The following is a 20,550-nucleotide window of genomic DNA, read 5'->3' on the forward strand; positions in this document are numbered from 1 at the left end:
GAGATCGACCAGTACCTGAAGCTAAGCAACGACTGGGGTATCATGGAGTAGTCGGCAACGCCGTACCAAGAGGATAAGCTGAGACATTAGGCTCTTGGTGGGCCACGTTGGAATGTGCGAGGCTTCTGATTTGAGCCTCAATCCGCCAGGCCTCGACTTGATGCTAGAATCAAGACTGAGATGGGATTTGAGGACTAGGGTGAGGAAATGCGATGTTAGATTTGGCATGGCAGTCGAACAGAACGATTGATGAAGTGATACGAACAAGGTCCGTTATGAGAGATGATGCACGTGGGGACTGAACTCGTGAGCTGCTTCGCAGCTTGCCGTGCGAGGTTAAGCTGTCTTGGGCTGGCTGGGCTGCGGACGATGGACAGGCAGGCGGGGGACTATGCAGAGGTGGATGAGAAGGGGAGCCAAGCCACCCGCCAAGTTGGCGGGGGAAAAAGGGCAAAAGAGGTAATTCTGGTGCATGACACAGCATGAGGAGGAGGGTGCGTTGTCTGGTCTAGCAACGACTTACACGACGCAACCGAAGTCAGCTGGTGTCCGGGGGCCTCATGGGTTGGGCCGAGACTACGGCAGTCTGCATCGCTCTGGCCGTGCATCCTCAAGACGAGCGATTTTCAAGTCAAGTTGAGCAACGACGGGGTAATGTTCTAAAAATGGCTAGAAGGAATGAAAGAATTCATTACCAGAGGAACGGACGGCGCTGGCGCGGCCCAACGCCATCGTGGCTGCGAAAAGAGCCCGGCCCGCGAGTGGGTTGATGCGCTGCGCTTTGTATGCATCGTTGCAGTTTTGGTGGGCCGGACCAGCGGGAAAAGGAAATGGAATAAGCTGGCATGGGTAGCAGGTGGTTGTCTTGGTCGCCTTGGCCAAACGCACGCCTTGCATTGTGCATCCTCTTGGATGATTGGTAACGCAGAGAAGCCGAGTTTGGCGGGTGTGCCGCGGCGGGGGGCGCAAGGAAACGTTAAGTGCCGTGGCTGGATTTTCTGGCCCTCCAGAGGTGGTCAGAATGACAGTAGGGGTACCTATAAAGTTGTTTATTTAACACTTGTCTATGTTTTATTTGTTATTCACTTTGAATATTCAGGCTGATTGTCTTGTATGAGTGGATTTAATTTTGACATGCAGTACAGTGCGTGGCGGAGCTTCAGCTCCAGCGCCTCGCTGTAGCTGACTACTCAGTAAATACAAGCACCGCTAGCGTAGACTGTTGACACACACGCAAAACCACCACGTCGATTTATCGTGAGGAGGGGCGGCCAAGGCGGCGTCCGCTTGGACGAGGGAGGGGAGTCTGCGACACGGAGTAATAATCTGTCACTTATGGACCAGGTGACTATCTTGGCAAGGCTATCGTCGAAAGAAAAAATGAAAGTGAAGGCGACTACGGGGTATCACCGCACAGGCGCGTGGGCCTTGCCATGCGGATGGAATTTCTGATATTGGGCTGCTGCCACGACATGACCTCGCAGCCCGACGGCACCCGGAGTAGATGACCATGCAAACCAAGCCAGCCAAGAGTAAAGTGAATAAAAAATGGGTGACGTCCAGCCTTTTTTTTCCCGCACGTTTTGTTCGTTTCTGGTGCACGGCCAGCCTGTTCTCGACACCACTTTGTAAGAAAGAAAAAGAGGCGCCAAGTCGTTTACGCCAAAGTGACGACTCACCTGCCGGGGGGGTCAGGTCATTGACGTGCAGCAAAGCTAGAAACAGGCCAGAAGAAGAAGCTCCAGAAGAGAGCGTTGGAGAGAAGGGGGAAAAAAGAAGTGGCTTGCGCCGTGGATATCCACTTCAACCTTTACTTCGGACGAAACGCTGGCTCGGTATTGGGTCCTTGTTGGTATACAGTTCTAATCAAGGTTTCTCGAGGGACGCAGGTCTGCTTCCTTGATTTTAAAAAAACCAAGAGGGCCGTTGTTTTGTTTCTTATCGTCAGCCCTTTGTTGCTGATTGCGAATCCTGGCCCGTTGAGCGATTAATCTCGATTGCATCCTTTTTTTTTGTTTTGTCTGACCCTAGCAACAGACAGCTCTCGCACAGCGTTGGTTTCAGAGACGCAGCAAGCAAGTCTCTCTTTTTTATTACGTCGACAAACGACGCTTTGCTTCGGCAGCCTGCAGCAGCCAAACAAGACGAATCAGCTGGGACAGGAGAAAGGAAAAAAAGATACAAGTCACGTTCCGCAAGAGAGCAACGTTGAGTCAGGTACTTTTTTTATTTTATTCCTTTTATTTTATTTTAATTTTCCCCTCGAGAGTCTCAGCGCTGTCAGTTGGTGCCAACTTGCCACTCCACCACCACCAGGGCAAACGGCTCACAGCGCCGACGCCCCAAGCCCTGGTGGCCCCCCCCCTCCAACCTACCCATCCCCCTGTGGAGCTCCCTGAAGCTTCCAGCTCAGCGACTGCCCAGCCCCAGCTAAAACGCGCTCTCCCCTCCCCGCCAAGTTGGGCTGGCTGACGACGGTTTTCTCAAACAGCAGCACAGCAAAAGCAGCCTTCTTCTACCGGCTCCTTCGCCCTCTCTTCAACCACCAGTCATTCTCTCCGCCACATCCATCCAATGGCCTATACGCTATAACGATAACTATTAACGATCGTTTTGGATCGTCCCTGACGCCTTCGCTTCGTCTCTCGACACCTGTCCTTGTCCCTACAGATTAGCCCTCATGGCTTGCAAGCTCTAACAAGCAACACTGCCAAAGAGCCATCTCGATCACTTTGCCCGTCGAACGTCCCCGGCAAAGCAACAGCGTCTAGACGCATCCCAGGCCTTCGCCCCCCCCCCCCCCCCCCCCCCCGGAAACCACACTGCATCTTTTACATTCGACTCGTCGACACCAATCCAAGATGACAGTTTTTGTCTGCTCTCTGTAAGTTACTCTGCGCCCCAGCTGCCCCTCTCTTTCTTTGCCTTGGTGACGCCATCGATGGGCATTGTATTTTCTGACACGTTTGTGCCCCCAAACCACAGATTTCTCCCCAAGACGGTGCAGTTTCAGCTGCCCGGCACCCCTCATCGTCGCTCAGCCTTTACCAGGCGCCGCTCCTCTGCCGTCGATGCGCCTCCCAAGTCGCTGGCCCCGTCCACGCCCGCGCAGCCACCGAGTCTCTTCGCGCCGCGCCAGGACATCACGCCGCCGCAGACGCCCACCGAGGAGTCTCGATCGCCGAGCCTCTTTGCCAACGAGGATGGCCTCCGAATCCAATACCCCCACGAGATGGAGTCCCCCATCAACCAGCTCTCCCAGTCGTGGGGCAACCGCTCCGACCAGCCCAAGTCGCGCGCCAACTCGCCGCCCGCGCCCCATGCCTTTGAGCAGGGCCGCACCATGCAAAAGGCCCGCGAGCTGGGCCGCCGCGGCGTCGTCCAGCCGAAGCCGCACGTCCGCAGCGACAGCCACGACCGCGTCTTTGCCTCGGCCCCGTGGAAGGTGGTGAATGCCGACCAGGGCAACGGCGGCCTGCGCAACGCCGTCGACGCCGCCGCCCGCGACGGCAAGCTCGGCGAGCACGTCTGGGTTGGCACGCTCGGCATGCCCACCGACGCGCTCGAGGACACGGACCAGAAGCAGAGCATTGAAGACACCCTGGCCACGGAGCACGACATGCTCACAGTCTTTTGCTCCGACAAGGACTTTGACGGTCACTACAGCCACTTTTGCAAGCAGATTCTCTGGCCCGTCTTCCACTACCAGATACCCGATAACCCCAAGAGCAAGGCCTACGAGGACCACTCCTGGCAGTTCTACGTCAACGTCAACCAGGCCTTCGCCGACAAGATTGTCGCCAACTGGAAGCGCGGCGACGTCGTCTGGGTCCACGACTACCATCTGCTCCTCGTCCCCAACATGGTCCGCCAGAAGCTGCCCGACGCCAAGATTGGCTCCTTTCTGCACGTCCCGTTCCCCTCGTCCGAAGTCTTCCGCTGCCTCGCTGTGCGCAAGCAGCTTCTCGAGGGCATGCTCGGTGCCAACTTGGTTGGGTTCCAAATTCGCGAGTACACCCGTCATTTCTTGCAGACTTGCAGCAGAATTTTGAGCGTCGAAGCCACGCCTGAAGGACTGCAGCTCGAAGATCGCTTCGTCGATGTTGTCAACTTGGCCATTGGTATAGATCCTGTCAGCTTGGCCATCCACCGAGAAAAGTCCGAGGTGATGCGCTGGCTCGATATTCTTCAGGAGCGATACAAGGGCAAGAGGCTCATTGTCGCCCGAGACAAGCTTGACCATGTTCGCGGCGTCCGACAGAAGCTGCTGTCGTATGAGCTGTTCCTCAACAAGTACCCTGAGTGGCGGGAACACACTGTGCTTATCCAGGTAGCCCTCTCTTCTAGCGAAAAGAGCGACCTGGATGCTACCGTCTCGGATATTGTCACTCGCGTCAACTCTTCCTGGGCCAACCTGGCTTACCAGCCAGTTGTCTACCTCAAGCAGGACATTGACTATGCTCAGTATCTCGCCCTCCTCACCGTCGCCGACGCTCTCATGATTACTAGCCAGCGCGAAGGCATGAACCTCACCTCGCACGAATACCTCTTTTGCCAAGACGGTAAAATTTACCCCGAAAAGAAGTATGGGTCTCTGATACTGTCCGAGTTCACCGGCACCTCGTCACTATTCAACGGCAACGAACTTACAGTCAACCCTTGGGACTACCGACAGTGTGCCGAGGCCATCAAGCAAGCTCTCGAGATGGGCGAAGAGGAGAAGAAGGAGAGATGGGAAAACCTTTACAAGGCTGTGTCGCTGCATACCGGCGCCCACTGGTTCAGTGAATTCCTGTCTCGCCTAGATCGTGCCTATGAGACTCAGCACAAGCGAGATCAGACTTCGGTCCCTCGCCTTTCTGTACCTGTTGTCACGGACAAGTACAATCTCTCAAAACGTCGTCTGTTCATCTTGGATTACGAAGGCACCCTGGTCAACTGGGGCCCGGTCAATCAGATTATTCCTGTCAGCCCACAGAGGACGCTGGATGTTCTCAACGAGCTCCTGCTCGATGACCGCAACAGCGTATACGTCATGTCTGGACGCCTGCCTGAGGAATTGGATCGCGTTTTCCAGCGCGTCCCCAACCTTGGTCTGATTGCGGAAAATGGCTGCTTCCTGCGGGACCACGGCGCGACAGAGTGGGAAGAAATGGCTGACACGTCTCTAATTAAGAATTGGAAACGTTCAGTCAAGAACATTCTCACCTACTACCTCGAGCGCACGCCCGGCGCGGAGCTCGAGGAGCGCCGCTGCAGTCTCATTTTCCACTTTGGCAACGCCGAGGATTTCGAGTCTGCCTCTCGCCTGGCGACCGACTGCACCAGCCACGTCAATGACGCGTGCGAATCGCAGCGAGTGCACGCCGTCTTGCTCGACAGTTGCATCATTGTGGAACCGGCCGACTGGACCAAGAGCACGGCCGCACAGCAAGTTTTTGACAGGTTCAAGAGCCGTCTGGCTCCGGATGGGCAGCACAAGGAGCCTGTGGATTTCATGATGGTGATTGGTGACGGGCGCGAGGATGAGAAGGTGTTTAAGTGGGCAAATCTGCTGGGTGATGTCGGCGCGGTGCGCGAGGTGGTGACGGTGAGCCTCGGTGGCCGCAGCACCGAGGCCAGCGCTACATTGACCCAGGGTGTCAGCGGTATGTTCTGTCGTAACATCCCGCACTGCTTTCCTTTTACTAATGAACTTTCAGGCGTTCTTACGTTTCTTCAGCGTCTGGCTGGCACCGGGCTTGGGCAAGCAGCGGCATGAGCTGCTGTCGAGGTGACGGTCAAAGAGCACGCTTTGAATGATTGCGCATGAATGATTTTTGTGTGGATTTTCCTTGTTTTCATCGGCGAATATTACAACTTGCTTCCTTTCTTGTTTTGCTTTAGAGTCGACATTTACAAACACCCCAGCTCTCTACACATACGGCGTTTTTAGCGGAGCTCCACCACGCACTAGCACAGTGCCCACTCGATCCTTTTTCTTACTATTCAGATACAAATGACTTGCGCATAAAAGTTCCCGACCCGCGAGGGCTTATTTGAAAAATTAGACATGACAGGAGCAGAGAGAATAATAAATGCATCATCTTGATTCAAATTTAACCATGACATGTCCGTGTGTTGACCAATGGAAGGCGTATGTGGGAAGCAGGCACTGGGAGTTTTAAGCCAGGTACAGCTGTAGGTAGCCAACTGGAGACCGGCACGCACCCGACATCGGCCTGCGGAGCGCCCATCAGCCCACTTGAGTCAATGCATGTGGGAAGCAAGATGCTGCCCGACGTCTTTCTTTCTTTCATCATCTCTCTACATCTTCAATTTTATTGCTTTTTAATTGCACCTTCGAACCCAGAATAATTCTACCTCGAGGTACGTATCGAGAACAAATACCCTACCTCGCCCGAGTACGCGCAATGGCAGCTGTGTAACCCCAAATTCAGCTGCCCCGCGGTACCCCGCGAACCCCGAGTACACACTTTTCCACTCGGGGCTCAAACTTACTTTTCTTCTCAATAGCCAGCCATCATCACACCCGAAACGACAACGAATACATCTCCGTGACAATGGCTGCTTTCCCTCCTCCCCCGGTCAACACCATTGACTGGTCCAACGTCGGCTTCAAGGTCCGCGAAGGTAAGCAACAGACATCTGTACACTCCTCCTCCACACTGCCCTTGCTAATCAGCACACAGTCAATGGCCACATCGAGTCGACCTACTCCAAGACCACCGGCCAGTGGTCGCCCCTGAAATTCGTCGCCGACCCCTACATGCGCATCCACGGCATGTCGCCGGCCCTCAACTACGGCCAGCAGGCCTACGAGGGCCTCAAGGCCTTTCGCCTGCCCGGCGACTCGGCCATTGCCATCTTCCGGCCCGACCGCAACGCCAAGCGCCTGCAGCACTCGGCCGACGTCGCGTCGATGCCGCACGTCCCCGAGGCCATGTTTGTCGAGGCGTGCCGCGCCGCCGTCGCGCTCAACGCGGGCTTCGTGCCGCCGCACGAGACGGGCGCGGCCATGTACGTCCGCCCGCAGCTGTACGGCTCGAGCGCGCAGCTGGGGCTCACGGCGCCCGAGGAGTACACCTTTGCCGTGTTCGTCATCCCGACGGGCGTGTACCACGGCACGCACCCCGTCAAGGCGCTCATCCTCGACGACTTTGACCGCACGGCGCCCAAGGGCACCGGCCACGCCAAGATTGGTGGCAACTACGCGCCCGTGCTGCGCTGGAGCGACAAGGCCCGCAACGAGGGCTACGGCATCACGCTGCACCTCGACAGCGCGCGCCACGAGGAGATTGACGAGTTTAGCACGAGCGGGTTCATTGGTGTGGTGGCCAGGAGCGAGACGGACGTCACGCTCGTGGTGCCCGACTCGAGCTGCGTGATTGACAGCGTCACGAGCGACAGCGTGCAGGAGATTGGCCGCAGCTGGGGGTGGAAGGTGGAGAAGCGCGCGGTCAAGTACAGCGAGCTGCCGAGCTTCACAGAGGTCATGGCCGCGGGCACGGCGGCGGCGCTGGTGCCGATCCGGTCGATCACGCGCCGCAGCAAGGGCGGCCTGCCGACCGACGCCAAGAATGTGACGACGGATGCCGAATCGGAGACGGTGACGTACATCCCGGAGGCGCAGGAAGATGCGGGCCCTATATGTCTAAAGGTCCTGGCGCAGCTCAAGGGCATCCAGCTGGGCAAGGTGGAGGATACGTTTGGCTGGCGGTGCAATGTGGGTGTGGAGGATCTCAAGGTCGATGGCGCGCAGACGAATGGGCAGGCGACGCCGCAGACTGTGGACCAGATGGACTAAGTGGCGTGCTATCATAGAATGTATGTTTGGAAAAGTCAATTGAAATCGAAACATTTACTGGAACATAGTGGACATGTGTGAGTGAGGCTCAATACTACAGGCAGCTAATTTGGCTGCGTGTTGAAGTTTGTATTTGGTGTGAATATATACTGGGGAATGTATCGCATATTTTCATGTACTCAAGCCAAGCTTGCTCGTCATTTCGACTCCCAAAACTTGCCGAGCCATCTTGGACCCATATCTTCAATCTCATTCCTTCCTCATCACAACAAGTCTACAGACAAGCATCCTCAAGAGTACGCCTTTATGCCCTCTGCGAACTTGTCGTCAATCTGCTTGATCAGAATCGCCGCGATATCCGCCAGGTCCTTGGGGATCTTGGCCAGGATGGCGGTGCTCAGGTCCTTTGTCGCCGACTGCTGCGTCTTGAGCGTCTCCTTGATGATGGGCGTGACGATGAGCAGCTTGTCAAACTTGGGCTTGGTGCGGATGAAGTTGTCGATGACGGCGTCGACGTCGTTGGCGAGGGTGCCGGTGGCGCCGGCAATGTCGAGCGCGGCGTCGTAGTCGAGCATGGCCGAGGCCTTGGCCGTCTTGGTGCCCTGCTTGATGTCGTTGAGCAGGCAGAGCGAGTCGGTGGTGATGGGGATGAGGCCGAGCAGGCCGCCCGAGTAGCCCGTCACCGTGTCGTTGAGCTTGACGGTGGCGGTGCCGATGGTCTCGAGCGCGCCCTTGATGTCGGCGACGGCGGTGGCGGCGAGGGCCGCAAAGGCAAAGAGTTTGAATTGCATTGTGAAGGGATCGGCAGGAGAAGGAAAGGGTTTACTGGGGAGGGGAAAGGGGAGTAGATCTTGGAGAGGGGATCAACGGGGTGTTTATATACAAAAGGGGGAAGAGATGGTCTGAGACATGGATGGACTGGATGGGATGGATGGGATGGATTTGGGTGAGATTTCCACATGGCAAAAGAGACCATTCATCGTGAGGCGAGCCGAGGAGTGCTTCTCTTCCTGGCTATAAGCGAACCGGGGCCCCCCATGCAAGCCATACGGTACTAATTACACTAGTCAGCTAGCTGATGCTACCATTCCCCAGTCCCTCCGTATAGAAAATCGAAAACTATATACCGCCTCCTCACAGAAGATTCTCCGAATCCGGCCTACACCCCGCAAACACTGGGCTATATTGATGGAGCAAGGCATGTTATAACTGACGATGCGGGTGGTGAGTGGAGAGATTATTACTGTTCTTGACCTCTGCCCTCAGACCACCACCCCCGGTCGGACAGCCAATGGTTACCTAGCCCAGTTTCTTGCCCAATTCAAGTCTTGCGTTGAGCACAGAGAGGGGGAAATTACACTAGAGATATTGTGGCGTTGCCGGCGTCTTACTCAATCGGGCAGGCAGTCCGGGGAAAGCTCACCACACTAACGCGCCCCAGCCTTGTGTTTGGCTGAAAGCGACAAAGTTGTTGTTTCTCAAGGCTTCGGAGCCGGACGCACGGGACAACATGATTTCCCAATAACCCGAACCTTCAATTGGTCATTGTATTACAACCAAAAGCTTCGTGAGATTCCTCGTACCATCCGGTGTCTTGTGTTCCATGTGATCAAAACGGCAACCAATGGCGAGAGAGGCGCCCGCTCTTCTGAAAGTAAACCGCAAGGGCAAGCAGGGAGAAAAAAGCAATCGACCTCGTAAGGACCATTGGGGGGTTTTGTTTTTCACCTTACCCACGTCTCCAGGCTCTGCTCTCCCGTCTTTCCTCTCCGAAATCTTACACTTTTTACAATTACCACCTCCCCCGCATCGATGGCATGACAGCTAGTGGAGAGCTGTGGGGAAAGCGCAACGATGAATTGATGGGGTTCTTAGTGTTCCCGCCCGTGAGCGCAAGGGCATTCGGGCACCTGGTTAGCCTAGTTCCTGGGCGTTGTGCAGGGGGGTGGCAGTCAAAGTGGCTGGGGGCTTGCCTCGATGCCGCGGTTGGATGGGCGGGGTTGGGCGCAACAGTATCAGCACTGGGACCTAGTTTCTCATGTGAAGGTTCGCAGAGTGGACGAAAATAGAGAAATGTCGCTGAGCGGGCGCGGCTTCATCAGGGAGAGAACCTGGATGTGGCAAGAAGAAGGGAGAGGCGCTGTGGCGCCCGCCACAGCGGTGCTACACTCATAAACTGGTTCGCAGTGAGAACGGTTCAGGAACAGGCCGCCCGAGGAGCTACTGACGGGTGCTTCTGAATTCGGCTTGTGAATCGTTTTCGTCCGAATTTGTTGACGCCGTGAAAACCTGGCACCTGCTGTCTTGTGTGTCTGGCCAATATATGCACGAGGCAGCATGCGGGGGCAGCGCAGAAGGTAAGAGTGGCCAGATTGGCGCCATTGATTGGGCGACGTCGCGCTCACTGTGAATGTATGCAAATGACGCTCATTTTCATCCTGACCAGTTTGGGCCCGCAAGTACGAGGGAGCTGCTTTGAACGGCAAATGCTTTGCCGTAACTAATGGGCCACATCGCTTACAAAGGTGTGGCACGTCCGAATTCTTTGGGGTGTAGAACTTGGTACGTAGTTTTGGGATATGTGCTGATGCCAGGCGATGTCACCTTTTATTGGGCATTACCGCAGCCAGGCGCTGCCATCGTCTTACCCCTTACCACAGTTCAAAGTGAATATGCCAGCGTCACCAGCGCGGCCCGAGGAAGATGTCTGAGCAGTTCACGCCAGCAGGCCGCACCCGACAGCCCGGACGGGCATGAAGTTAGTCTTTGGTCGTGCAGCAAATACGTTGACAAAACGGCGAAACGATGTGCACAAGTTTTCACAAGGAAGAAGAGGAAGAAGCGAGATTGCGCGATATCTTTTCATGATCTAGTCTATTGTCGTACAGTACATTTTTCCCGCCAACTCGTCCACGGAGCAGGTAAATTAAAGGGTAGTGGCTACGAGTCCAAGCAGCCCGCCCGCCCCTATCAAAACAGCCCTGACCGAGTTCAGACGCGCGAATTGACCGAGGCGGTCCCTCATTTCTCTGTCTTCCTCCGGAGTCGAGTCGCGTGCAGTCGATGCATGAGCGCCGGTGAGGTCGGTGAACTCGTCTCCCTCACCCTTGCCCGCCACAGAGTCGGACGCTGAGCGGGAGCCCGGCGTCGGCGTAGTTTTGCCATTTTTAGCCTCGAGCATGGCTTTTTCGCTTCTGAAGCCACCAAGTTCCTCATTCTTCTTAATCATGGAAAAGTTGAGCGGAATCATGAATATTTGGGTAAAAGAGCCGATGCTCAGGGCCAGGCCTGCTGCTGCCAGCAAGAAATTCGTCTTGGGGCCCATTTTGGTGAAGGAGTTGAGCGATGTAAAGCGATGCGCGGGAGGTAGAGCGCGGTAGGCACACTGTAATAGACTGGCGCCCGATACGAATGCGGCCGTTGGGAAAATGTGTGATCCACGACTGAATAGCCATCTGATGCTCGGCAGAGATCTCGAGGCGGGTTGCGCTTGAAGCAACGGCACGTCAAACGCACTCAGTGTCGCGATGCCACCGGAAGCAAAGAGAGGCAAGGCCACTGCTGTCACTTGGACAATGCTGTTGAGGTCGGGCATGGTGGAGGTAGTTGTCGGCAGAGAAAATGTGAAATTTGATCGAGTATACAGTTATCCTTTTCCTGTCGTGAACATGGGTGTTAAATAGATGTGCGATTGAAATCAAAATCCAGCCTTTCGGCACCCGGACACGCTGGAACTCCGATGTCCACAGCCCAAGAGGCCCTGGAAATAGTGGTGATGTCAAGACCGTCATTGACCCACAGCTTTGAATTTCGTAGTTACAGACGAGGCCGCAGCAAAGGAAGACGCCAGTGATTGCAAGATGCTATGGAGAGTGAGGAATAATGGAAAATGAAGAAAAGTAAGAAAGGATAAGAAAAATCTAGAAAACAAGAAGAATAAGAGAAAACAGGAAAATAGAAAGCAATCCCAAAAGAGAGTAAGAATACTTAGTTAAGAGAAATATTAGACACAAGAGGTAATAAATCACTATTTCTATAGATCCGAGCAACGTCTTTCTTCATCACCCAATTGTCTGACAGGACATGTAAAGATTGATTCCATCAATTTCAAGGTACTGATGCCCAGATGATGCGCTTCCAAGCGAGGTCGGTCGCGAGTGATGATGGCATCAAGTCGCAGGGCACACAGCGAATTGTCGTCACGCCTCATTCCGAGACTTCCATGATCTCTCTCCAAGAGCTTGGACCCAAGTAAGCAGTAATTCTTTTGTCGCTCAATAATGCCAAACACCATTGGAGTCGCCATGGTTTTGTTAGAGCGAGCCGCCACCGCGAGCTTGTCGGCCTTCGGAAATCCTAACAAGCGCGGCGCGGCCGGAATGAGCCAGAACGTGCTTTCCTCTGTTCTTCTGCCTAGGCACTTTGAAGCTGAAAATTCTCAATATTTCATGTAATATCAGTCCTAATTCTAGGTCCAGTTCTAAATGTAACCTTTTGTCCAGTTCATAGCGTTGCACAGGCTGCTGCCAAGTGCGACCTGGGTGTCCTGTTTTCCATGATTTCGATTCTCGTGCCTTTGATCGTTTCTCAGCCGCTGTCCTCCCGTTTCAGACGGGATACAGACATCATCAATAGAAGCGTAGAATGACATCCCAGCGGCCATCTTTTGGGGTCAAAGTGAGCTTGCCCGTATTCGTAGCGCCGTCCGTTTGGAAAGGGCAGGATCTGACTCGGAAAAAGAAAATTCAGAGGCTTGCACGAGGCGCATACATGCGTTGCTAAGCTGGCGGCGGAGAGTGCCAAATATAGAACAGAAGCGCGACATGAATCGGAACAGTAATAGCTAGTGAGCGGCAGAAGAGCATCGTTGCATATTGCACGGCCACCGAGTGCGTCACGTAAGCTGCAGCCTTTTGATGGCCGCCATGGTCAACAGGGTACTCGGATCCGCCCCGGCCTCGATACCCAATGCTCCTGAGCTTGTCGCTAGATCCTGGACATTACACAAGTCGACAATGCTGTCTTGCGAAGCGACTCACAACTGTGCCCATACTTTGCAAGCGCCGTAGCAAAGAATGAGCGACCGAGGCTACTGCAAAATTAAATTTGCGATTTCGTCTTGCCACGTCGTAAAGATGGCGTCGCTGTGCTCTTAACAAGGCTGCAGGCGTCGCAGCGGCTACTTACAAAGGTCATCGCTGAAGAGACAGCGTCTCAGCAGGGAGACTCTTTAGCTGATCCCCAGCCGCATGAAGGCAACCAAAGCGGTGCTGCGCTGATACCAGCCCAATACTTCCAGGCCTTGAGCCTACTTAAATCACTAATGCTGTGGCGAAGTGGTGGCAGAATAGCACAGGGCTGAGCACCTCCGGCAAGGCAGGCAGCCATTTGTATGAGCAACAGTTTTCCTCTCTTCAGCCGTAATGCAGGCACAACGAATCAGGACACAGGACTAACCGCCAATCATAATACCAAATGCAGGCCTAAGACATCAAGCCGGTACTTTCATACTAAAATGAAAGAGGGCTACGCTTTGGGCGGAACAAACGTTGTTGCCTAACCAGATAGCCATTGTGATAAAAAGGGCGACCGCTGCTCCATTGCGTCTAACAGTCTCGTCCACCACTGCAATATATTGCTCATATCGGCGGCAAACAATCGCTGAACATGGAAACCAGTACTCTCAAGGAAAAAGATGTACGGGCTTCGGTCAAAATCAGTCGCCGAGATCTTGAGGTGAGATAAAAGTCTTCTTTCGCATATGTCACGGCAGCGGTCCACTCACTATTCCGCTCATATATCCAGTCTCGCTTCGAAGACGAGAAATTGTGCTACCAATTGAGCTACCACTCTGTTGGTTGTTCTGACAATCGGCCTGATGATTCGGATGCTTCATTCTGCCGCTATGAGGCTCCAGAGATTGCGGAACATTGTCAAGTCAATGGCTACAAGTCCAGGCTGGCATTGGCTCAAGCTATCCCGCATGATGGCATGATTGCGCTCCCATTCAGTTTGTATGCGACAAGAACGGCAAAAACAACAAGAAGGGCATCGCTGCGGACTAGATCCACAAACACATACTGGTGGCATCACCCTACTGAACTGGATCATCGAAGAGTTTGAGTCATTCTTTTGTCGAGACTTTGAAATCTTTGGTTCCTTCATCATTCGAGACATCGATCCTCAATCCACACGGAATGTGTACAGTACAATATAGGGAGGGACGCCCCATTCGCGACTGTCCCCGAGGGACGGGTTGAAACGCACTTGGAACCAGCAGGTTTTACCAAGCTCTCACTTCGCTCCGAGGTTTTGAACTGGCTGGGCACACAAAGAGTGTTCTGCCAAGTCGATCGACCCATCGCCAAGTCTGCTCCCTGGCAAAGGGTTATTCTCTGCCAGGGGCTCTCTCTGTCCCAGGGGCTCTCTCTGTCCCGGAGGCTTCGGGCGGTAACAAATTACGGATTGTCTATACCGTTCCTCGTTTTCAAGGATGAACGAGATCCGATACGAATCGCCACCAATCTTCACAACGCAGGTGAATGCAGAGGCGGCAGCGGCCGAACGAATCCATATTCAAATCCACGCAATGCATTTCACAATACTTTTTTTGAGATGGAGGGCGACAGCCTTCATTCCTTTTGTGCCTTCGGTACAATGCAGAGACTGAAGTTAAGAGTTGGTTAACTCTATGGTCGGCCTGGCGATCGATTCACGATCACGCGGTTTCGCAAGAGCTCGTTCACCGTGCTCACAGCAGCCAGACATGCTGAAGTTGAATCAGAGTCGAGACATCTGCCAGTAAATGACTATTATTGGACAATGCTGATCTTAAGTCCTCCAGACTTCTTCTACTCCGCTGCAAGCGGTTGGAAAGAGTATTGGAAGGCCATAGAAGAGGGCCAAAGCAGCCAGGGAGTCGCTGAGCTATGGTCAATTGTCTATGCTCTCGAAAAAATTGAAGCCGAGTGGCGAGGGTTCAATAAGTATATCGACAGTCTGCTAGTCGAGAATTTCATGAACCCCAGGACTTATAGCAAGCTTTTGTTCGACGATGCGTCATTCAGCCGGTCGAGGCTCTACTTTTGGATCCTGGGTTGTCTCAACGAGTTTGATGTTGTCATCGAAGATAACATCAAGCAGTGGACACTTTATAGGCAAGCCCGGGTTGATAAGCTACTGAAACGGTTCGCCAGACCCGCTACTGCTTTTTCATCGGAGAAGTCGCCCGAAACACCTCCTGGAAAGGCTCATGGGAGCTTGCCAACCCGACGTGACCCAGACAAGGAACTCAAAGAATTCCGAGAGCTCGCCAGAAAGGCCGAAGATATTCGACAAAGCTTGGAAGACTCGCGAGCCCATTCAAAGCAAAGTACAAGCATTGCGCGATGGCCTTTTCAACGCCAGTGCCCTTATGGAGAGCAGATCCTCCACGCGTCTGGGCATGAATGTACAGCTCCTTACGTACGTGAGCATATTCTACCTCCCGTTGGCTTTTTGTGCGGCGCTCTGGGCGATTCCAAACATCACCGACAACAACACGCGGAGTCCTTCATTGTCACTGCTGTGCTCGTGGGCTTTAGTACGTACGCGATTGTCTTCAATCTCGAAAACATCGCTCGGCTTTTTGGAAAAGTGTTTTTCGGTCGCAGATCCCGACTGTTGCAAGACATGAAAAAGGATCCTAAATTCATGTGGCGGCAGAAGCGATGGCAATTCGAAGAATTTCCTTCAAATGAGGGTCTAACAAGGCCTTCTGAGTGGTGGCTTCTTTGGTATCAGATTGTCAGGCTGGTTCGATGGAAGAGCCTCGACGATGACGAATAAGCTGTTGGAGAAGCTGGATAAAGAAACCATCGAGGCTCCTCGGCAGCAGTCTTTTCGGACAGAGTGCGAGGTATCTTCGGGAAAGCCAGTGCTAATACTAAAGGAGAGACTGCTTGGGAGGTTTGAAGCGAAAAGCAAACGCTGTTCAAGGAGGGGAAGGCTAATATCGAAGCGCAAGCCGATGTCAAAGTACAAGGAGATGTCCTTACAAGGCCGCTTAGGAGCTAGATTGAGTTACCAATAAATTCATGTATTTGTCCGCCAGTGACTGATCTTTGTCCATTCATGTGCGTGTACAGCTGTGACGTTGGCCAAATTTTAACCACAGACTGCCCATGCCGCTGTAGTGTACAACATACAAGGCGTCAGCAGACCCCTCGCCCTACCAGCGAACGGGAAGCTGCCGCCGTGAGTAACAAGCATCTCCCAAACATTGCTTCATATTGTTTGTTATTGGGTCAATATTGTTCATGTGGGTTAGAAGCCGGTGCAGCGACGTCTCTACCGATAGCGTCATCTGTACCACACGCGCAGTTAATCACGACCCCTCGGCATCAAATGTATATAAAGACCATAGATCCCTCTCATCTTCGTCTGTATTTTTGCTACAAAATATCACCATTCAGCAGTATTTGACTCATCACCTCTACTTTTCAACCAAAGATCCCTCTCATCTTCGTCTGTATCTTTGCTACAAAATATCACCATTCAGCAGTATTTGACTCATCACCTCTTCTTTCAAACCAAAGATCCCTCTCATCTTCGTCTGTACCTTTGCTACAAAATATCACCATTCAGCAGTCTTTGACTCATCACCTCTTCTTTCATACCTTCATAAAGAGCCATCATGTGCGTTGTCGGTCCCGTGCAGCACCTCTGCCCGTGCGTTTCGAAACCGTGCTTGAGCCTAGCGCTCGGCTCTGTTCATTACAAAGGGCGCGACTACCACCTTACAGGAGCGCAGAAGCAAGGCCTCCGAATCTGCGAACACCGGGCAAGGCGCCATTCGACGCCGAGCCGCGATTGCAAGAAGGGCCCGAGCATAAGCCCTTCAACAGTTCACTATATCCTGGACGCCTTGCACTGCCCGCATTGCGAGGTACAGTGCCTAATAGTGGTGACTGAAGATTTCGCTGGGAAGGAGAAGAAGAAGAAGTCGTCCAAAAAGAGATTCTACATCTAGAATGTCTTTCTCAAATTGATTAGTTATAGGTATCTTGCCTGATAATTCAGAATATTGCTTCTCACCACAAGATAGTATTTGCTATGTGTACTAAAGAGCAGACTTGTAACGTGTCCGCGCCGTTATTCTCAGCTCTGGAAAGGATTGAGAAGCTCCCTTGCGCTTGGTGTATATCTGCAGCGACATCTTATCCGCAAAAGAGTGCTGGCTTTGCTTTCATCACCTTCTCTTATGCTCAACAACTTGTACGACCTCGCCACTGTGTTTCAGGTGGCGGCCCCAGTCGAGATTTCGAAAGCGTGCTCGGAGGGGGTAGAACATGTCACTTCAGAGGCACTCAGTAACGCCAGCTTCGTGTCTGTTTCTATTGGATTGACCCGTGCAACACGAAGCCAGGACGTGGCTGCAGAGCTCCCTTGCCTATGAACACAAAAGGACTATATTATAACAAGACCTACTATTCTTCATTGTGTCTTGTCTGCAGCAACGTACAATCGCGGTGAAAGCTGAAACAAAGAACCCCAGCTGAGGCGAGCGGTGCTGAACAAGGCTCAGATGTCACAGAGAACAGATGATCTGTTCATTTAACAAACATACCATGTAGCGTCATCGGTTACACATGCTAGGTGAATCACGGCCTACGTCTCCAAGTATAAATAGGCCAGCGAGTCCACTTGGTTCCCAGTCAAAATCTTGGAAACGCAAACTCTACAGCCGCCAACTGCTGATTCTTTCCTATACTGATCTACTTTACTACATTCAACAACAACATCAACATCAACAACATGTGCGAGACGGAACCTCTTCAAGCCCTCTGCCCCTGCACCGCAGGAGACAAGTGCGTCTGTCGAGGTCTTGGGACCGTCACCTTCGAAGGGCGTACATCACACTTCAAAGGCCCGCTACAACCTGGACCGCGTCCGTGTTCCATTCAGCTCAGTATGTTCTGCGTGGTGGCAAACCCGGCTTGCCATTCTCCGCCTCCGGCCGACGGGACAGCCTACTATGTCCTCGACGAGTACAAGTGCGCAAAATGCTTCGCAGAATGCCCCGAAGGCACTTGAGCCAATCTCGACCGGGCCACCTCGACCCGAAGGAAAAGCCCAAATGAGGGTGGCAGGTGTGGATGAAGATCTCTCATCGGTGTAGAGAGCATTCGATAAATTTTCCATAGCAGCGTACATGCCAGTGTATTTTCTTTTGTTGTGGCTTTGTCGAGGAAACACACAGAATGCATGTCCAACACTTGGCTTAGAAAGGCTACATTCTGAACTTGGAAAACATATGCTACAACGTCATCTTTAGTCAATTCATGCTAGCCTTTAGGCATTTTGAGCCACGCGGGGCACCAGGGGAATAGACGTCTTATCTTTTATACTTGCCATATGATCACTGCTCTGGAATATACATCTTTTTCCACTCAGTCAAGCAGACATGTTTTCTGATATCAGTCCGCATCTTAGAGTCATCTGCCTCATATTTAGTGTTTAGTGAATCACAGCTCTTTATGCTTGATTACACTCAATTCTACGGAGTAGGATCGCGGTCTCACCGCGTTCTTCGCGTCCAGGCCGGCATCGCAGCCACTTTTTATTTTCGCCACTACAAAGTCAAGACATTATTTGACGAACTCCATTGTTTCGTGCTGCTCTACTTACTTTGTTCTTGGATGTTCTCATCTTCTGTGCTATTTGTTGTTCGCTTTGTCATTATATTTGGTGTCGTCTTCACTGTTCTCTTTGCTGTTTTATACGCGACTTCTTTGCTGTGTCCTCTTCTTCCCCTTCTTACTCCGTGACCAGGTCATCCCTTGTACTCAGACTTGATAAGCGGCGGCCCACTATCATCAGTCGAGTTTAGTCATAGCCTTTTACCCTCAAGCGTAGTCAAATACCCCTTTGTCCCTGGAGACAATGACAACGGTCCGTGCCTGATTCACAGGGTATATAAAGGCCGAGAGATTCATCTCCATTTTCCATATTTACCCAGACAACATCGACTACTTGTTCGCACCTCCATCACCATTACAAACTTACTACTTACTACTACTCCCGTCACCATTACCTAAAATCACTCGAATTACCATCACCCAAACTCACTCACCTCAAAATGTGCCAACTAGTCGAGTACGGGATAGTCTGTCCCTGTTCGATATCAGATTGTGCGTCTCGAGAGAATGGGACGAGGGAAGTGGCCGGAAAAACCTGCCATGTTACCGACGGCCCGGAGCTATGTCTGGCTGCATGTGTCGTGCAATTACCCTTCGGGCCAGTTTTCAGTTGCAACTACCCAGTTGTCACCAACAAAGTGTGGGAGGTCGATTTAGCCATTTGCGCAAGATGCAAACGCGAGTGTGGACAGGCCTAGCCGCAGAGATAGGAGAGCCAGGAGGACACGAAGCTTAGAGCCGCAGATACAGGCTCGGAACCATCGCCATAGGCGGGCTCGGTTGCACTGATACTTAATTTTTATTCCATACTTTTTGCGTACATAGAGTATGAAAAATTTGTCTCATACTTGCACGAGCATGAAACTTTGACGAGACCGGTATTCAAGACTAAAGTTTAGCCGTGCCGCAAGCAGTGTAGAATGGTATATAGGGAGGCGGCATGTCTTCGAGAAAAAGCGAGTCTACTAGGTCGAGGACAATAAGCAGCTCCATCTTCCCGCTTCGCAGCAGCTAAATGGTAATATAATAGTCAGTTGCGTCTTGGAAAGTTTGGCTTGTATGACGGTGAATATTAATTCCTGCCCAAGTGGTGTCTCGGAACGCCGCAGGGGTTGGGTTCTCGTGCGACCACTAATCAGTGCCCAAATCCCTCAGGCCCAGTACTATGAGACGAATTCTCGAAATTGCGTTGATGCGCGAGAGTACGACTTGCCTACCCATCAAGTCGTACCACGTATATGCTCTGTGGCGGCATTGTCCTGCTCGCAGCAGCGCACCCGACAAGACAATGCGCAGGTTTATCCTGCAGCAGCCGCTGTGTCCCTGCCCGGCGGGCGACAGGTGTAGTCAGCTCGGCCGGGGCAGCACCGTCTACAAGAAGAAGCTGTTTCACTTTCGAGGGGACGCCTTGATCCGATCCGCGGTCTGCTCGGAGCAGCTCAAGCAGGGCAACAGCGCGCCGCGACGCGACTGCCCCAACACCTCGGATGGCTCCAAGAAGGGTTGGGAGAGCGATCCGTACGGCTGCGTTCGCGACATGAGGATATGCCTAGCCTGCGCGGAATGCCTAAGGCCTGATGATGCAGAGTTGGGCGCTGCTTTGCAGCGAGGCACGGGAGACTGGGCGAGCAGGGCAGAGCGGGCGACGGGGATGATTATCCGTGTGCAACGGCGATGGCAGCGAAGCGCTTATCGTACATGGGGACTTTTCTTTTGTGGCATCAGATACTTATACCAGGACCATCTTTGCCGAATCAAATGTTTACACAACAGCTTGAAAGAGAATTAGTCACCGCTAGCGAAAGTCCCGTTCATAAATCACTGTATGTCGGTGCACGGTAGGATCTATATCTATCGGCAGGAGTCCTGTCGCAAAACAGCTTGAACCATTTATTTTACTGCTCTTATCTGTCATTACCTTGTCAAATTATTTCTTTCTACAGCCCAAACCTAGCATGTGCCTCTTCCATTTTGAAGTAACGGTGTGTCGATGCCCACACTACGACAGGTGCTTGGGCGCCGAGAGGTACAAGCAGGCCAACATCAACGGCGATCTATACCACG

The 20,550-nt window shown here is 52.8% G+C and overlaps 6 protein-coding genes across 6 annotated transcripts; 3 read left to right on the top strand and 3 right to left on the bottom strand.

The window, feature by feature from the left end:
* Positions 1–2,941: 2,941 nt before the first annotated feature.
* On the top strand, positions 2,942–5,761 carry LMH87_010288 (uncharacterized protein; the record flags this gene model as incomplete). Its single annotated transcript, XM_056197425.1, has 2 exons — positions 2,942–5,648; positions 5,703–5,761. The coding sequence occupies 2 exons, from the start codon at positions 2,942–2,944 to the stop codon at positions 5,759–5,761; spliced, it is 2,766 nt and encodes a 921-aa protein (XP_056054475.1).
* Positions 5,762–6,104: 343 nt separating this feature from the next.
* On the top strand, positions 6,105–7,807 carry LMH87_010289 (uncharacterized protein; the record flags this gene model as incomplete). Its single annotated transcript, XM_056197426.1, has 4 exons — positions 6,105–6,136; positions 6,353–6,369; positions 6,517–6,633; positions 6,693–7,807. The coding sequence occupies 4 exons, from the start codon at positions 6,105–6,107 to the stop codon at positions 7,805–7,807; spliced, it is 1,281 nt and encodes a 426-aa protein (XP_056054476.1).
* Positions 7,808–8,097: 290 nt separating this feature from the next.
* LMH87_010290 (uncharacterized protein) lies at positions 8,098–8,598 on the bottom strand (the record flags this gene model as incomplete). Its single annotated transcript, XM_056197427.1, has 1 exon — positions 8,098–8,598. The coding sequence occupies one exon, from the start codon at positions 8,596–8,598 to the stop codon at positions 8,098–8,100; it is 501 nt and encodes a 166-aa protein (XP_056054477.1).
* A 1,245-nt stretch (positions 8,599–9,843) lies between these two features.
* On the bottom strand, positions 9,844–10,189 carry LMH87_010291 (uncharacterized protein; the record flags this gene model as incomplete). The annotated part of the gene is made up of 2 exons (XM_056197428.1): positions 9,844–9,983; positions 10,036–10,189. 2 exons carry the CDS (start codon positions 10,187–10,189, stop codon positions 9,844–9,846), a joined length of 294 nt encoding a protein of 97 aa, XP_056054478.1.
* Positions 10,190–10,733: 544 nt separating this feature from the next.
* Positions 10,734–11,402, bottom strand: LMH87_010292 (uncharacterized protein; the record flags this gene model as incomplete). Its single annotated transcript, XM_056197429.1, has 1 exon — positions 10,734–11,402. One exon carries the CDS (start codon positions 11,400–11,402, stop codon positions 10,734–10,736), a length of 669 nt encoding a protein of 222 aa, XP_056054479.1.
* A 2,072-nt stretch (positions 11,403–13,474) lies between these two features.
* Positions 13,475–15,634, top strand: LMH87_010293 (uncharacterized protein; the record flags this gene model as incomplete). The annotated part of the gene is made up of 3 exons (XM_056197431.1): positions 13,475–13,543; positions 13,613–13,817; positions 14,652–15,634. 3 exons carry the CDS (start codon positions 13,475–13,477, stop codon positions 15,632–15,634), a joined length of 1,257 nt encoding a protein of 418 aa, XP_056054480.1.
* Positions 15,635–20,550: the final 4,916 nt, after the last annotated feature.

Source organism: Akanthomyces muscarius, chromosome 5, assembly GCF_028009165.1.
Source record: "Akanthomyces muscarius strain Ve6 chromosome 5, whole genome shotgun sequence".
Lineage (NCBI taxonomy): Eukaryota > Fungi > Ascomycota > Sordariomycetes > Hypocreales > Cordycipitaceae > Akanthomyces > Akanthomyces muscarius.